Raw genomic sequence first — 17,647 nt, 5'->3', positions numbered from 1 at the left:
TGCAGTATTTCCGCCTTCAAAGAAACAGAAAATTCACAAAAGAAGGATATTATGTAATAAAATGGTTTCTCTCTTCTCCATTGAAAAGTAAGAAATCTTTCAATCAGATGGTTATCTTCCCTCTGCATCCGGATAGGAGGTTCCTCAATCGATCGGAAAGAATGTCTTTGCTAAGTAGTTGCTTTAGAAACACCTCCCACTGTTTCGGGCCATTAACCTAAACTCAACAGCTTGATAAATTAATGCTTATAGAGGCACAGTTGGCAGCTCTAATTAAATAATTATGGATATGCAGCTGTAAAGAAGCTGGAATGTCCCATTAGAAAACCAGCTGTCAGTTTTATTGGTCCTCAGAGTTTTTGAAATTTGACGTTAAGGGGTTTTCACCATTCTATACATTTTCAAAATAAAATTCTAGGATGTCCAAGAGGGGATTCAAAAATATTTGTATCAAAGATGCATCTCAGCAAAAATCAAATACTATGAAGCAGTGTGTATGATGTATCCAGGTATAATTATTTGAGCAAATGTACCACTCCCTAGTGTTGCTTTGCATACACTGGCAAGATGGGAAGTGATATTTTATCCTAAGTTGCCATTGGTTATGTACATTCATGAACCCATGGAAGGGATAAGAGAGAATCTCACATGGAACAAGAGGCATTGAGACTTGAGCAGTGTTCCGATCTGATAAATAAAAAATAATAAAAATAATGTTTTTCCCTAGGAAAAAATAATACTTTTAACAGCAAGATCTCTGTGCAGTGACCTCTTACTGTAATTCTACCACAGGCACTACATCAGCACTTCACCAGCATCATTCTGTCACAAAAATTCATCCAGGTTAATGGATTTCACACACACTTTCCCTGGTTCAGGAGACTTAACATCTGACTCAGGGCATGATAAAACATTCTCCTGGACAAAATTGGTAGGTATGCAATTTGGGAGACTCTCAGGAAACTTAAGAAGGGTACTTCCTAAGGAGAATGGGTTCAAGAGGTGCCTGTTTCGTGAATTCTCAAATTGGGAAGTTTAGATTCAAGGGACTCCTGACTTAACTTTGGGCTGGAGCCTGGATATGGACTTTGTTATGTGTTTAGATTTCCTGATCCAGCTAGCTTCTCCTGCTTTGCATCAGAGTCCTGCCCAAAGTGGGTTCTTGTGACACCCACTGATTTCATAGGAGCCAAATTTCTGAGTGTCCACATATTATATAAAGAAGAATTAATCAATTTGGATCCACTGATCAGAGTAAAACCTAGTTGTCTCTAGCATATTAAATTTCTTTAAATATGAACTAAATTGATCCCCTGGATCTTTTGTGGAAGCTGAATAGAGGAAGTGCAGCCTGTGATGCCGTTGTTCACAGCATCCTTCTGGATTGTCTGCAAGGGTTTGGGATTAAAGGCACTGTTCTACAATGATCTTGCTCCTTCCTAAGGAGGCAGTTCTAGTCTGGTCTAATAGGGGAAAACAGATTGATCCCTTAGATCAGGGATGTCAAACTCAAGGCCTACAGGCTGGATCCGGCCCCTGAGGTGCTTAGATATGGTCCACGGGGCCACCCTGGAAACAGTGAAGGACCAGCCAACTGTGCCTATGCCAGCATAAATGGAGCTCAGGAGGGCCACATGTGGTCCTCCCAAGCTCCGTTTTCACTGGCAGAGGGTTGTAGGAGGCCATCACAACCGAAAACGGAGCTCGGGAGCCTATTTTCATGGGCAGAGCACTCGGACTACCACAGGCGTTCCGACATGAGTAACATTGAGCTGGCCATGCCCACTCTAGCCATACCCATCCTGTCCACATATATCCAGGCCCCCGAGGTCAAACACAACTCTGATGCGGTCCTCAAGGAAATCATGCCTTAGATGCCCCCTTGTGAGATACTATGTTGTACAGTATATTGTATAGGTACTGTTCGGTTCAAAATAAGACTACAAAAATAGTATAGAAAATTTTTTAAAATGTAGCAAATATTATCAGTTGAATGAAAGGGTACATTAAGACTGGGGTCCCCAACCCCCAGTTCGTGGACTGGTATCAGTCCATGGACCACTGGGAACCAGGCTGCCAAAGCAGTGGTGAGTGCTGAAAGCTCCATTTGCGCCTGCGCATGATTAGGTTGCATGCTGGTAACCATCCCCACCCCCAGCTCCCGCTGCCACTGCCACCTGCTGCTGCCACCACTGTCAGTCCATGCAGTCAGAAAGGGATACAGTCATTAACATATAAAATGGCCAGCATGAATCTGTGTTATGTTTAAGAAATATGAAATACTAAGATAACACTTAAACCAGAATGTCAATGTTCAACCCACCCTGAAAATCGGAATGACCTCATCCTCATATTAAGGTAATATTTAAAAAAAGGTAATATATAAATATGAGTGTAGAGTGTCCATCCACAATTTGTCAATAAATAGAGCATGATAAGAGCATTTAACTCCTTGGTCCTGACAAACATCATTTGGAATTGGAATGCTGACCTTCAGCAAACCTTTACACCACAAACAGAATTATTGGTACACAGAAACTGATACTGAGGTTTAGAATTTTATAATTCTTCTCAACAAATAAACAAGCAGCAGCCTTTTATATACTACTCTGATCTACAAGGATGAGCAGTCTACAGCAATTTTTATGACCCTCAAATCCCATTCCAATTATTAATTTACTGACTGATTGATAAATGTGATGTATGGGCCATTCAACTCAGAGCAACTCTGGGTGGCATATGAGATATAAAAAGAATCTAAAACAATAGAAATAAGGGAAACTGATAACTAGGCAAGTAACACATCAATAAAATTGTCACAGCAGCACACGTTGCCTGGCACCTGGGGGAACAGATAAGTCTTCCAAAACAGCAGGGCTGGGACAACTCAAACCTTTGCAAGAATCGTATCCCAGAGGGGAGATCAGGTAGAATAAAGGTATCCACCTAAGTTCTATTAGATGACACTGACTTAAAGATGGGACCTGGAGTATATCCACTTTGTCAGATCTTATTGGATCTTATTGGGCAGAACGAATGGAAGACTGGTGGTCCCTCAGGTAAATAGGTACTATGCCAAGAAGGGTTTTATAGATCACAACCAGCACCTTTAATTGTACTTACCAGCTGACTAGAAAGCAATTGCTCACATGGATAACAGCTCTGTCCACACCACTCTTCTGGATCAGCTGCAGCTTCCAAATGGCATTGCAACCTTGCACATTGCAATAGTCTACATAAAAGTTGACGAAGATGTGAGTGACCATTGGATTGTATTCCCAGTCCAGGAAAGGATGTAACTGTCACACCAAATGTATTTCAGAAGTCCCCACCCACCCCAGCAACAGCAGTCACCTGCTCTTTAAGTAGAGGCTTTGAGTCTAGGACAACCCCAAATTCCATACTAGTTTATTTTATTTTATTTTTATTTTTATTATTCGAATTTATATACCGCCCTATCTCCCAAAGGACTCAGGGCGGTTTACAGGCATATAAAACATCAATATCAATATACAAATTAAAATAATCCTTAAAAAACTTATTCTAGCACCCGAATTATTAAAAATAGAAATATAAATATCAAATATAAATATTAAAATCAATTTAAAACCCCTCTAAATTTAAAAATCTAAGCCAGTCCTGCACAGATGAATAAATGTGTCTTGAGCTCGCGACGGAAGGTTCGAAGGTCAGGAAGTTGACGGAGTCCTGGGGGGAGTTCGTTCCAGAGGGTGGGAGCCCCCACAGAGAAGGCCCTTCCCCTGGGCGTCGCCAACCGACACTGCCTAGCTGACGGCACCCTGAGGAGTCCCTCTCTGTGAGAGCGCACGGGTCGGTGAGAGGTATCTGGTCGCAGTAGGCGGTCCCGTGATAACCCGGCCCTATGCCATGGAGCGCTTTAAAGGTGGTCACCAAAACCTTGAAGCGCACCCGAAGGCCACAGGTAGCCAGTGCAGCCTGCGCAGGATGGGTGTTATGCGGAGCCACGAGGCTCCTCTATCACCCGCGCAGCCGCATTCTGAACTAACTGCAGCCTCCGGATGCCCTTCAAGGAAGCCCCATGTAGAGAGCGCAGTAATCCAGGCGAGACGTCACAAGGGCGTGAGTGACCGTGCAAAGGGCCTCCCGGTCCAGAAAGGGGCGCAACTGGCGCACCAGGCGAACCTGGTAGAACGCTCTCCTGGAGACGGCCGTCAAATGATCTTCTAGAGACAGCCGTTCATCCAGGAGGACGCCTAAGTTGCGCACCCTCTCCATCGGGGCCAATGACTCGCCACCGATGGTCAGCCGCGGATTTAGCTGACTGTACCGGGATGCCGGCATCCACAGCCACTCTGTCTTGGAGGGATTGAGCTTGAGCCTGTTTCTCCCCATCCAGACCCGTACGGCCTCCAGGCACCGGGACAGCACTTCGATAGCTTCGTTGGGGTGGTCCGGTGTGGAAAAGTACAGCTGGGTGTCATCCGCGTACAGCTGGTACCTCACACCGAACCCACTGATGATCTCACCCAGCGGCTTCATGTAGATGTTGAACAGAAGGGGCGAGAGGATCGATCCCTGCGGCACCCCACAAGTGAGGGGCCCCGGGGCCGACCTCTGCCCCCCTGTCAACACCGACTGCGACCGGTCGGAGAGATAGGAGGAGAACCACCGCAAACGGTGCCTCCCACTCCCAATCCTCCAACCGGCGCAGCAGGATACCATGGTCAATGGTATCGAAGCCGCTGAGAGGTCTAATAGGACCAGGGCAGAGGAACAACCCCTATCCCTGGCCCTCCAGAGATCATCCACCAACGCGACCAAAGCCGTCTCCGTGCTGTAACCGGGCCGGAAACCGGACTGGAACGGGTCTAGATAGACAGTTTCATCCAGGTGTAAGGGAAACTGATATGCCACCATACTCTCAACAACCTTCGCCGCGAAGCGAAGGTTGGAGACCGGACGATAATTACCTAAAACAGCCGGGTCCAGGAAGGCTTCTTGAGGAGGGCCTCACCACCGCCTCTTTCAAGGCGGCCGGAAAGACACCTCCACCAAAGAAGCGCCAGAATCGCCTGGAGCCAGCCTCGGTCACCTCCTGCGTGGCCAGCACCAACCAGGAGGGCACGGGTCCAGTAAACATGTGGTGGCATTCAGCCTCCCCAACAACCTGTCCATGTCCTCGGAGCAACAGGGTCAAACTCATCCCATAAAATGTCACCAAGACCACCTCAGCCGTCTCACCCGTATCACCGCAATCTTGGTCCAAACCATCCCGGTTGAACGATTTTATCATATAGATAACCGTTAAACTCCTCAGCACGTCCCTGCATCGGGTCATCCCGCCCCCTGGTGTAGGAGGGAGCGGGTCACCAAACAGGGCGGCTGGGCGGTTATCTGCCGATGCAATGAGGGAGGAGGCGTAGCTACGCCTCGCTTCCCTCAATGCCACTAGGTAAGTCCTAGTATAGGACTTCACTAGTGTCCGATCAGCTTCTGAACGGCTAGACCTCCAGGAGCTCTCTAGGCGTCTTCTCCGGCGCTTCATCCCTCTCAGCTCCTCGGAGAACCAAGGAGCCGGTTGGGACCTGCGCCGGGTCAGAGGCCGCAAAGGCACGACACGGTCTAAGGCCCCCGCCGCGGCCCGTTCCCAGGCCGCAACAAGTTCCTCAACCGAGCCGTGAGCCAGACCCTCAGGAAATGGCCCAAGCTCCGTCCGGAACCCATCCGGGTCCATCAGGCGCCTGGGACGGAACCAACGTATCTGAAGGGGCACCATCCCATTTAGAATTAAAAATAGTAAAGCTTGATACAGAGAACAAAAAACATAAACTGACTTGGTCTTTCCAGAGTGGCGTTTAAGTCTGTTTCTTCTCATCTAGATCCAAACAAATAGCACTTAATCATCCCAAGGAACAGGATATTGATAGCAAATTGATAATACAAATCAAGTCTTATGGCACCCACAAATCAGGGGCCTCAGTTGCAACCACTCCTGCCAGTCAACACCAACATCAACTAGAACCAGCTGTGAAAAAAAAGAAGAAACCCAATACTGTGCCTCCCACTCCTGATCTCCACTTTATGTCCAGAAGGATACCACAATCAATAGTATCAAAAGTTGCTGAAAGATAAAGGAGAACCAGAACAAATGCACCACCACTATATCACAGTTCTCATAGAAGTCATCAATAAACATGATCAATACTGGTTCTGTACTATGACTCCCAGTCTGAGACCTAACTGAAAAGTTTCGCAACAATTATGATTGTTATAAAATGTTCCTTTTCCAATGAATGATTGAGTGCTTAGAGAATTAGGCTGGAATTAGGGAGATCCAGATTTAATGATTGAGTGCTTAGAGCACTTAGAGTGCTTCAAAGCTGGCTGAGGAATTCTGGGAGTTGAAGTCCACATGTCTTAAAGTTAAGCATAAAGTGAAAAAGCTTTCATGACCAGTTCCCCTCCCAAACTTTGGTCACTAGCCACGGTCATCCCTGTCTTCAAAAAAGGAGACCCCAGCCTAGTTGAAAATTACAGACCAATCTCTCTATGAGGCGTCACCTGCAAAGTAATGGAATCTATCATCAACCAATCCATTACCCTCCACCTAGAAACAAACAACCTACTCTCTAATAAACAATTTGGTTTCAGAAAAAATTTATCACGTAATTTACAACTTCTTCACTGCAAAAACATATGGACTACAAATCTTGACCAAGGCAAAGCAATAGATGCAATTTACATAGACTTCTGTAAAGCTCTTGACTCAGTGGTACATGATAAACTCCTCCTAAAACTAAAATCCTACGGCATCTCAGGACCCCTCCACAATTGGATAACAGCTTTCCTGTCAAACAGACAACAAGTGGTCAAAACTGGCAGTGCTCTATCAAATCCTGTTCCTGTCAAAAGGGGCGTTCCCCAAGGCAGCATTCTTGGACCAGCGCTCTTCATATTATACATTAATGATCTCTGTGACCATATTATAAGTAATTGTGTTCTCTTTGCTGACGATGTCAAACTATTTAACACCACCAACAATACAGCTACCCTTCAAAAAGACCTTGATTTTGTGTCAGAATGGTCTAAAACTTGTCAACCAGAAATGCTCAGTCTCACACATTGGAAAAAAGAATCTAAACACTAAGTACAAGCTCAAGGAACATTACCTTACAGATGACCCCCACCCTGTTAAAGATCTTGGAGTTTTCATATCAAATGATCTAAGTGCCAAAGCCCACTGCAACTACATCGCAAAAAAGGCCCTAAGAGTTGTAAACTTAATCTTGCGTAGCTTCTTCTCCAGAAACACTGCACTACTAACCAGAGCATATAAAACATTTGCCAGACCAATTCTTGAATACAGCTCGCCTGTCTGGAACCCATACCACATTTCAGACATCAATACAATTGAACGTGTCCAGAAATATTTTACAAGAAGAGTTCTCCACTCCTCTGAATACAACAAAATACCTTATGCCACCAGACTTGAAATCCTGGGCTTAGAAAACTTAGAACTCTGCCATCTTCGACATGACCAGAGTTTAACTCATAGAATCTCGTCTGGCGGCCCCCAGGGGAAGGTCCTTCTCTGTGGGGGCTCCCACCCTCTGGAACGAACTTCCCCCGGGTTTACGCCAAATACCTGACCTTCGGACATTCCGTCGCGAACTGAAGACACATCTTTTTATTCGCGCGGGGCTGGCTTAAATTGATTTTAACAAATTTTTAAATTCTTAGAAATTAATTTTAAATGGGGTTTTTTAGCTTATTATATATTTTACTTCTCAGGCCAATTTTAAAATAAGTTTTTTAACTGCATTTTAAATTTGTATATTGTACCGTCTGTTTTATTCTTGCCTGTACACCGCCCTGAGTCCTTCAGGAGAAGGGCGGTATAGAAATCAAATAAATAAATAAATAAATAAATAAATAAATCTTCTATTACAATGTCCTTCCTGTTGAAGACTACTTCAGCTTCAATTGCAACAATATACGAGCACACAATAGATTTAAGCTTAATGTTAACCGCTCCAATCTTGATTGAAAAAATATGACTTCAGTAAAAAAGTTGTAAATACTTGGAGCACACTACCTGACTCTTTTGGTCTCTTCCCAAAATCCCCAAAGCTTTAATCAAAAACTGTCTACTATTGACCTCACCCCATTCCTAAGACGTCTGTAAGGGGCGTGCATAAGAGCACAAGCGTGCCTACCGTTCCTGTCCTATTGTTTCCTTTCATTATATTCAATTAATATAGTTATTACATACTTATGCTTATATATATGCTTATATATTGGATAGTTATTTCATGCTTATGCTTATATATACTGTGTGACAAAATAAATAAAAATAAATAAAAAATATAAGTTGCCAAGTCTGGAGACCCCCTGGCTTAGAGAATTAGGCTGGGATTAGGGTTCCCAGATGGAATCCTCTGAATTACTAAAGGTAAAGGTAAAGGTTTCCCTCGCACATACGTTGCTGACTCTAGGGGGTGGTGCTCATCTCCGTTTCAAAGCCGAAGAGCCAGCGCTGTCCGAAGACGTCTCCGTGGTCATGTGCCTGGCATGACTCAACGCCAAAGGTGCACAGAACACTGTTACCTTCCCATCAAAGGTGGTCCCTATTTTTTCTACTTGCATTTTTATGTGCTTTCGAAACTTACTACTAAAACTTAGTCCCTATATCTCAACCAACCTTATATTCCATATTATCATTGTACAGATAAATTGTGAGGTCATCACAGAGAGGCTACCTTTAGAGCCATAGAGGAAAAGAGGGATATAAGAGTAAGGAAAAAGAAAAATGAAGAAAAGTCTTAAATCCAAGTATGACTACGTCCTTGCATTGATGACTTAGAGGGAGATAGATTAGTCAGAGAAAGCCCATCTATTTCGTGACACCAAGTGACAAGTTGCAACACTAGCACCATCAATCATCAATGATGATGTGAATTATAGTACCAAACATCCAAAAGTGCATACCTATACCATGCTGGTTTCTGTGTGAGAGCAGTGCAAAAACTGATCAAAACAATTATTTGTTCTACAAGTCACATATTTCAAAGAATGGGGCAAGAGAAGAACCGCTTTTAACGTTTAAACAGAAAGGTCATTATGAAAGTTATTAATAAGTAAATCTTACTTATATAAGCATCGTTCTTTATCTCAGAGAAGCTTTTGTTTTTTGTGTAAAACAAAACAAGCTCAGTTTTGTTTTATACAGAAACAAAAACATAAATAAAATCATCTATAGAAATATGCCTGGGTGATATGCTCTGAACGAAATATTTCCTTTAAGAGAGTTCCATAAATGAAGTACTACTACGGTATCTACTCCCAGCCACTAGACTTTTGGATCCTAAGCAGTTGTCTCTTAATTGGTGTACTGGTACTAGAAGAAGTGGTCTTTCAGCTATTTGCGTTCTTTTGAGCCATTTTAGGATTTGGTGTCAATATTTGAAACTCACGTGCAACCAATGTACTATAGCTATGGATGCCATAACTGAAATCGTCATCTCTTGTGCCCATGTATAATACAATATACATGCTTAACAACCCTGCTGCTAATATCACATCACTACCTACCAACATACATACCATACTATAAGAGGATTCCCCTTGGTATGAGTTCCTAAACTGTTAAAACCCCTGTACATCATTAAAATTAATGTTAGAGTTTTAATGTTGCTTTACCAGTTTAGCATCAAAATGTTCTAGTCAAAAAGTGTTCCAAGTAAGGTATCAGCTGCAACTTTGCAATCATTTTCTAGAACTCATTGCATGCAGATCCCTTGATGTATTGTGAATAATCTAAATGGAAAGTTACCAAAATATGGAGCATTGGGGACACTCCTGTTCAAGATCCAGGGAGATCAGAGGTGTTAAATCTGCTAGAGCTGACCAAATGGACTTTGGGCCACTGATGCTATTCTGAATCACAGAGATGAATCCAATGGTGCATCAAAGCTAGGGGACTTTTTTTTTGTTGTTGTTGTTGTTTTTGAGGGACAGGAGTATACATCATCCAGAGTCATAGACCTATACAAATCATGGACCTATGAGCCAGCAGTGCAATCTATTTCCATTTAATAGGATTTCAGCCTTTGTTAATTGGCATCGAGACATTGTTCCGACATCAATACTTCATCTTCTGAATCTGATGATACGATTTAAAGTCATCACCATACTTTGAGACCCCGATGACCATGTTTCATATAGATTAAAAAAACCTCAATATTAAAAAAAAAACAGAAAAAAATACTAAAATTTAAACAACAATCCAAAAGGAAAATGAGAAGCTAATTAACAGCATGAATATCATTGATTTTAACTACGACATTGGCAATCTCTAATGTTTTCTGATTTTCCCAATACAAGTACGAAGAAGAAATCCAGCTCTTCTAAAACAAGCAAAAACACCAATAATCAACGATGTACAATCATATATAGCTAACATTCTGTTTTTGTCCTCATACAATCATATATAGTTAACGTTGTTTTTTGTCCATTATTTTCAAAAATAGGGTGGATCAGAGTATTTTAGCAAAAAAAGGTGTTTTAAATAAATTAACATTACAGCACATTAAGTATTTTAATATAAAACATGCCATAAAGTTTCCTAACATAAGCATCCCTATAAATTACATTTCCAATTCAGTCACTAATTCAAGTATTAGCATTTATTACTGAACCATAATAAGAGCAACATTGCAATGTCTGCATTACTTTTCAAAACTACTATAAGCACTCATTTAAATGCAGAGTAACAGGGAAAAGCAATTCAATTTCATATTGGTGTTCACAGAAACTGAAAATCTTATTTTGATGAGGATCAAATCTATGCAAGTACTTGTACAGTAGTCGAATACTATATTGTTGTCCAAAAAAAAAACAACCAGCAGAATGTTCAGAAATGGCAAAACATTATACCAGATACTAAAACTGATGAGACTCCTTAAAAAGTCAGCAAAATAGCAATGATCCTTATGTCAGAATTATTATTGGAATGTCATTCTTCAGCAACCAGTTACTATTTTAAAATGTTTATTTTTAAGAAAAAGGATCCTATTTGAAAAGGGATGGAATGAGTAGATTTTACTTCCTTCTTCTGCATGAAAGCAAGTTAAATTGTTGACAGATGCTTTTGCTAACTGGGCGTGATTATGCCAAACCCCCACATTAAATCACATTTGAAAATTTGCCGTAATTAAATCAGCAGTTCCTTTTTGTGAGCCCTGATTGTACCAAGTGAATTCTCAGATAACACATCAGACAATCCAATTAATAGTTAACACAAAAGAGATAGCAGTTTCTCTGTATTTGTCTTTGAATGTGGGTTGGACATAAGGAGGATCCAGAAATTCTGGCAGTCTGTGCTGCCACCTAGCCAAGATCATACCCCTGAATTTTCAATTAATCTGTGCTGAAAAGACTTGTTCTAAACTTATCCCCCTTGGACCCTGTTTTCCTAGAATAAAAACTCAAGTTAAAAGCACAGACGGTGAGCCTCATACGAACTAGAAAGGGGGCCCTCAAAAGAAACAGACTTCAAGCAAACTGAACCAATATCAGACATCGTTTGTACTTACGATAAAAGACATATTCTGTGTAGCTGGACCACACTTTATCATCAGTGTACTGATTGACAAAAGAAGCCGTCACAGAAGAATTGCAGGCTACCATGTGGAATCCACATTCTGACAACATATCAAAAGCCCGTTCCAGGTGCCTGAACTTCAGGTAGAACCTAGAAGTGTATCTATCAGGAGCTCGGTCTGGGTCTCTGCTTTCATTCAAACTTTCTCCAAAAACTTCTTTGACTAGAGCAATCCTGCCACAAACCAAAATCCTCGGGACTCTTCTGAATTTGGCATCTGCTTGGGTCTCCCTGCCCATGGAGCATGAACCTCTGTAGCCAATGGTAATGAAGCCCCACTTCCTATCCGAGGCCATGAGAGATGAAGGGGCGCATATTCTTGTGTCACTGCTTTGGGAAACTTCCTCATAGTCACTATGGCAATAATCATCAGGGCTTTGCTTGATCTCATCTGGCGTCAGGAGTTTGACCAAATCTGGAAGCTGAAAGTACTCGGCTTCCCTCTTGAGCCTTCCTCGCTCTGGAAAATGGTCGGGCAGGACCACCTGCTTGTCCCTGAGATAGTCCAGAATGTAACGGAATAGGAAGCCATCTCGATCAATGAAAATCCTTCCTTTGGAATCTTTGGCCAGGTCATTGGCTGTCTCTTTTTTGGAGGTGAACATTTTCCAAAGCAGGGAGTGAGGAAGGCCTGTTAATGTGGAGAGGCGAGTGAAGTAAACCTGGCCCCCCACATTCAGTTCTATCACCTCTGGGAAGGGATGTGCAGCAGTTGCTTGTTCTCTAGGAGGGAGGTAAGTTCTGCAGTTTCCACTCAAGGCCATGGTACTTTCAAACGAACCAACCAAAAGTTATGGCAGAGCTCCTACTGACACCCAAGGTTTCAACAAGGCGCAGAGATCCGTCCCCCCAAGGATCTCCTAACATTTAAGGAGCCTGGTATCTGTGGGATGGTAGGGAGGGAAAAATGGAAAGGAAGATGTGGAATTTTTTTTCAGTTTTTCTAGAAAGGATGATCATAAAAACTGGTGGATGAAGAAAGCTCGGGTCACAAGATGCAATCAAATAATCTTCCACTAAAGCCCAAAACAGTATGATCAACCCACGATCCCTGTTATTCACAAGCCTGTTGAATAAGAAGAAAAATAGAAAATCATTATCCCCCTATGCATGGAGAAAAAGATTGAAAGAACAAAAAGCATTTGAGTTACGAAAGCTCCACAAGTCACCCCTTTAAGGGAACATTTTCTTATTGCATCCTTTTTTTTTTTTTTTTGTTCCTTTGGATTTCTTTGCCTGTCAGAAAAGGCATTAACTGAGCCCTGCACATTTCATGTTGCCCACGATTCTCATTTAAAGGAGATGAGAATCTCCTTACCTTGGTTACGCTGCTGCATGCAGTTCTTCTGAGAGGAAGCAACAACATTTTCTAAGCAGTTCCAGAAGCAACATCGTGGTAGGTTGAAACTAGAGAAGCAGCAAATCCAAACAGGAAAAGGCTCAGAGAAGATAAGCTGAGTCCATTTGGCAAGATCCAGACAGAAGTTAAGAGTTAAACCCACACATGCAAAAGTTAACCAGGAATAGGCACTGACGAGAAATAGAGCCGTGTAGCAAGAGACGAGGCAGAACAGACAAAACAACATACATCCCAAAGTCAGGATCCTTTAGGAGGGGAGAGAAATTTGGTTTTGATGACTTGCAGAAAGCCCAGATGCTGAGAACACCCCAGGCATCTTTCAGGGGCACCATCCCAGAGCGGTCCCTCTCTCCATCACTCTCCACAGAGAGCCTCTCATGTCCTCAGCTAAGCTGAGAGTACAAACCTGCAGCAGGTTTGAAAAGCTGCCCAGGGAAGCTGCTCCTGGTGCTTTCACTACCTAAACTGCAGCTCTGGTTGCTGAGCTGGGTGGTTCCACAGTTCCCAGTGCAGTTCAGATGCTGTTGTTTCAGCGGTGCAGGGAAGAAACCATCCAGGGAAATTGCTATTACATCATCTTAAAGGAATATGGCTTTGAGAAAGCAGACCTGGAGTGGGTGGGACTCATTCGTTCGGTTCTCCCTTCTTCGTGGTTTGTTTGTTTTTTTTAAACCGGCTGCAGAAGGAGAAGCACAGCAGCACGAGACTGCCTCAGACAGCTCTCCCTCTACCAACAGCGATTCCCCAGGAAAGCTTACACTGCTCGATCTGCTGGATGAAAAAGCTCCAAACTCCGCATCTTGTCTCTGGCGGCGGCGGCGGCGGCAGCAGCAGTAGCTGGCTGTGGCCATTCATTTAACTTTACGTCCTTGTCCTAAACCCAGACTTCGTTTGAATAACTTGCTAAGTGCTGCCTATCTAACAAGTTTGCTATTGTCCTTAAGAGCAATGCAGAATAAACTGAGCTAAGGTGAAGACGAGTTTTGTTTTGCAGAAACGCGCGCGCGCGCACACACACACACACCACGGGGCGGGGGGAGCAGGGAGAGGGAATGCTAGCCTTTACAGCTAGAATCAACCCAGTGATCTGTCAAAGCAATGTAGGGTGGGGGAAAAGAGTAAAAAAAAAAGTTTTAAAAAAAGAGTCGCTTTATTGTGAAGTCAAAAAAAAAAAGGAGCCAAATTATTCCTTTGCAGTAAAATATCCCATTCATGTTTACTGCAAAGAAACTTATACACAGCACCATTTTACCCAGGACTACAGTAAATCTGGTTGAGTTCAGAGAGGCTTACTCTCAGGGGGGGAAAAAAGCATTGAGGACTGAGTAATATAAAAACAGTTAATTAGTGCTACTACTCAATCCAGACTTTTCACCGGAGGCACAAATAACCATGCTCAAATTATCCGACTTCAGACACATTATGCAAAAAAACCCAGCTCTCTGGAGGAGACTCTAACGCTGGGAAAGATGAAAGATGAGAGACAGAGGACCAGGTTGGGGACTTGATGGCATATAATCAATTAGGGTAATTTAACAGATGGAGAAAATCCAGCAATAACAATAATCTGCAGCATTTCATATGATGCGTTGTTCCAGGATAACATCACTGATACGTGCATTATAGGTGATAAAGTTGCAAGGATTAAATGAAGCTGCTGGTTAACAGTTTCATCATGGCTCCTTTACAGGAATAATCAGGATTAACTAAAACAGTCCCCCACCCCACCTTCACAAGCACTCTTGATGAGCTATGACTGCTATCGTCATGATCTCCACACAATTGGGCTGGGCATAAGGGAAAAGCTGAGCTACGGCTTCCTTAGGAGTTTGTCATTTTAAACTCTTCATTGCACAGTATCAAGTGCAATCATATTTAATTGCTGCTCAGAGGATTTTTATAGGCATTGTAGAAGGGGGGCTGAGGAGGAAGAGAACTAGCAATAGTTCCAATTCAATGTATTTTGAATTTCCAGCCTGGAATCCAGGATTGTTGGCTCAGATTTTATGTTTGCGTTGTCTCAACAGAATCCTTGGAGTTAAAAATGTTTAAATAGCTGGCCTACTGAATATAGATAATTTATTTCTTTATATTTATTTTATTTCTTAGCTAGATTGCCATAGACCAAAGAATACATAATATACTTTTCATTTTGATAAATGTATAAAATAATAAACTTAGGTCGCATTTAATTCAGGTCCCATTTTAAATAGCTGTAGTCTGGACAATTGTGCTCCAATAAATAAAAAGGTAGATAAAGCAAGTTGTTGGCAGTTTTCTTTTGCATGTTTATAGTACCACCTAATGGCTTTAAGAAGTATTGCAGTGATTTAAAAGTTTTCTTTCAGTGTTATAAAATATGACTACAATAATATGTTAATTTAGTCTGTTGGATTTTGAATATATAATGGACAAAATAGATATTAAAAATCAGTCTTTTATGTGAGAAGGGGATACCAAAGAGACTTACATCTTAGTGTTTTGTTCACTAATTGCTAATTTTTCTGAGAAAATTGCTAAAGACTGATTTGCAAAAATTTATTTTAGGGATCTTGTTTTTCTATAATTGTAAACAAGTGTAAAAATCTCCTAAATACTGTGGTGTGTTTTTAAAGCTATCTTGAATTACTTTATTTTATTTCATTATTAGATTCATCCCAGAAACTTCTTTTCTGGGTATTTTTATTATGGTTGGCCATACAGTCAACTGAAAGTTTAGACTGCATCTGGCATTTTTATCCTATTTATCAAGCCCTTCCCAAGGACTTGAAAGAAGCAGACACTGGGTCTTGATGGTGTTAGAGGTATTGTTGCAGGATGTAATTTGTTCTAAGTAAAACTGCATTTTGCAATTGACTGACAGTGATTTTGTCAATGCCGATGGTGTTCAAGTGATGCTCATGATGTTTTGGGATTGCACCCAAGGCACCTATTACTATTGTCTTTGTTTCCTTTTGCCACAGTCATTCTACTACCGGTATTTGCAGGTCTTAGTATTTTTCCTATTCTCTCCAGTTCTTTTTCTTCTACCCTGCTGACTCTAGGTACCACCACATTCATTATTCATACCTTTTCTTTCTTACCAACAATGTATTATTGTTACTACTGTTTGTCGCACAGTTAGCCAAATCTTTACACTGGATTTGGCATTTTATCCTCCTGCTGAATCCTTCTCAAAGATCTGGGATAAACAAGTGTATCCCAAGTACTGATATAATCAGTTTTGTTCCCTCGCATAGATTGCAGCATGAGAAAAAAATAATGCACAAAATAATTATCTCAGGACACAGGTTACATTTTTCACATATTATGAATGGGTGACTGATCCGACAACCAACTGCATTCATCCTGGCAGCCTCATAAGAATAAGCCATTATTTTCCAGTGTCTTCTGATTCTTTCTTGTAAATACCTCTTACAACCATCCCCCATTCTTTTGGCAACCAAAACTTTGGGAACACACATTTACCAATAGTCACTTATCTATCGTTCATAAAATTAGGAAGAATAGGCTTCTGATTTGATGGACCAAAGCTTTTTAGAGCTCTAGAAGTAATAACTGTAAATGATTCTAATAAATAATAATCACCAATGGCCTGAACAGGCAATGAAAATTAATAGGGAGCCACAAAGGTTGAATAAGCATGATTTATCTAAGGCATTTATAGTCTTGCTTGTCTAGTGCATAAATTAGCTTGCAAATCAGTGTAGATTAGGAATGTTTTAAAAAACCTAATCTTTTGGATTGGACATTCTGGAGAACTCTAAAACATTCCATTCACTCTCTAGATTAAGCCATGTGTGTTTGGAACATACATACAATGCATACATACAGACATTTATATCAAAATTATATGCTACCACCTCTGGTTATTCAAAGTCATCCCTATACATTGCTATGACAACCAACTGCTATCTATCAACTCTGACTAGTGCACCCAAAGCAAGAAAACACTCTCGGGAGCTTTGAATTTTAAAAAGTAAAACTTTATTGGATACACCCTTTTGGTACTGAATAATCAAAACCGGCTTTGGTTTTCCCTCAAAAATACTTGCTTAGTTAAACAATAGCTTCCCTTTCTCCCCTGGATGATCACATTGTCCAATTATGAAAAGTCATTTTGTTATGGGAACAGTCCATCTCTTTCTCAAGCACCTGCAGTGATGACCTTGAAGGTTGCCAGGCTCTCACGGTCCACACACAAATTCTCAGCATTCTATTTTACCCTCCCCCCCCTCTTGTTCATTGGCAACTAGTTCATTGGCAAGTTGAAAAGTGTTAAGGTTTGAAAGAAGCAAAGTGGTTCAATCTTGACATTATCGTAATTAATGCACCAGATAGTACCATATGCTCTGATCCTGCCTTAGGTACCACACCAACTGGATGACCTTGGCCCAATCTCAGCCCTGGGTAAAAGTCTATGGCAAGTTCTTGCCAAGAAAACTGCATGGACTTGTACAGGCCTTGATTGGCTCAGAGTCATGAATGTCTTGAAGGTACACAAACAGAAAAGTACACTCTGCGTCCATCAGAAACAACATAGCAGAATGAAGATTAACTTAATCTTCCTCCTATTGAAAGCAGTTTTATGTAGTGTAAGCAAAGGGCTATAATTTGGTGACAGAATATCTACTTTACATGCT

The 17,647-nt window shown here is 41.7% G+C and overlaps 1 protein-coding gene across 1 annotated transcript in view; it reads right to left on the bottom strand.

The window, feature by feature from the left end:
• KCTD16 (potassium channel tetramerization domain containing 16) overlaps positions 1-12,408 on the bottom strand; it is a 197,672-nt gene extending 185,264 nt beyond the window's left edge. Inside the window, exon 1 of the mRNA XM_058173236.1 lies at positions 11,577-12,408. Within this exon, the coding sequence (XP_058029219.1) occupies positions 11,577-12,408 (832 nt within the window). The remainder of the gene's footprint in view (positions 1-11,576) is intronic.
• Positions 12,409-17,647: the final 5,239 nt, after the last annotated feature.

The sequence above is a fragment of the Ahaetulla prasina genome, chromosome 2 (genome assembly GCF_028640845.1).
Source record: "Ahaetulla prasina isolate Xishuangbanna chromosome 2, ASM2864084v1, whole genome shotgun sequence".
NCBI lineage: Eukaryota > Metazoa > Chordata > Lepidosauria > Squamata > Colubridae > Ahaetulla > Ahaetulla prasina.
This window is presented reverse-complemented; position numbering and strand designations above follow the sequence as displayed.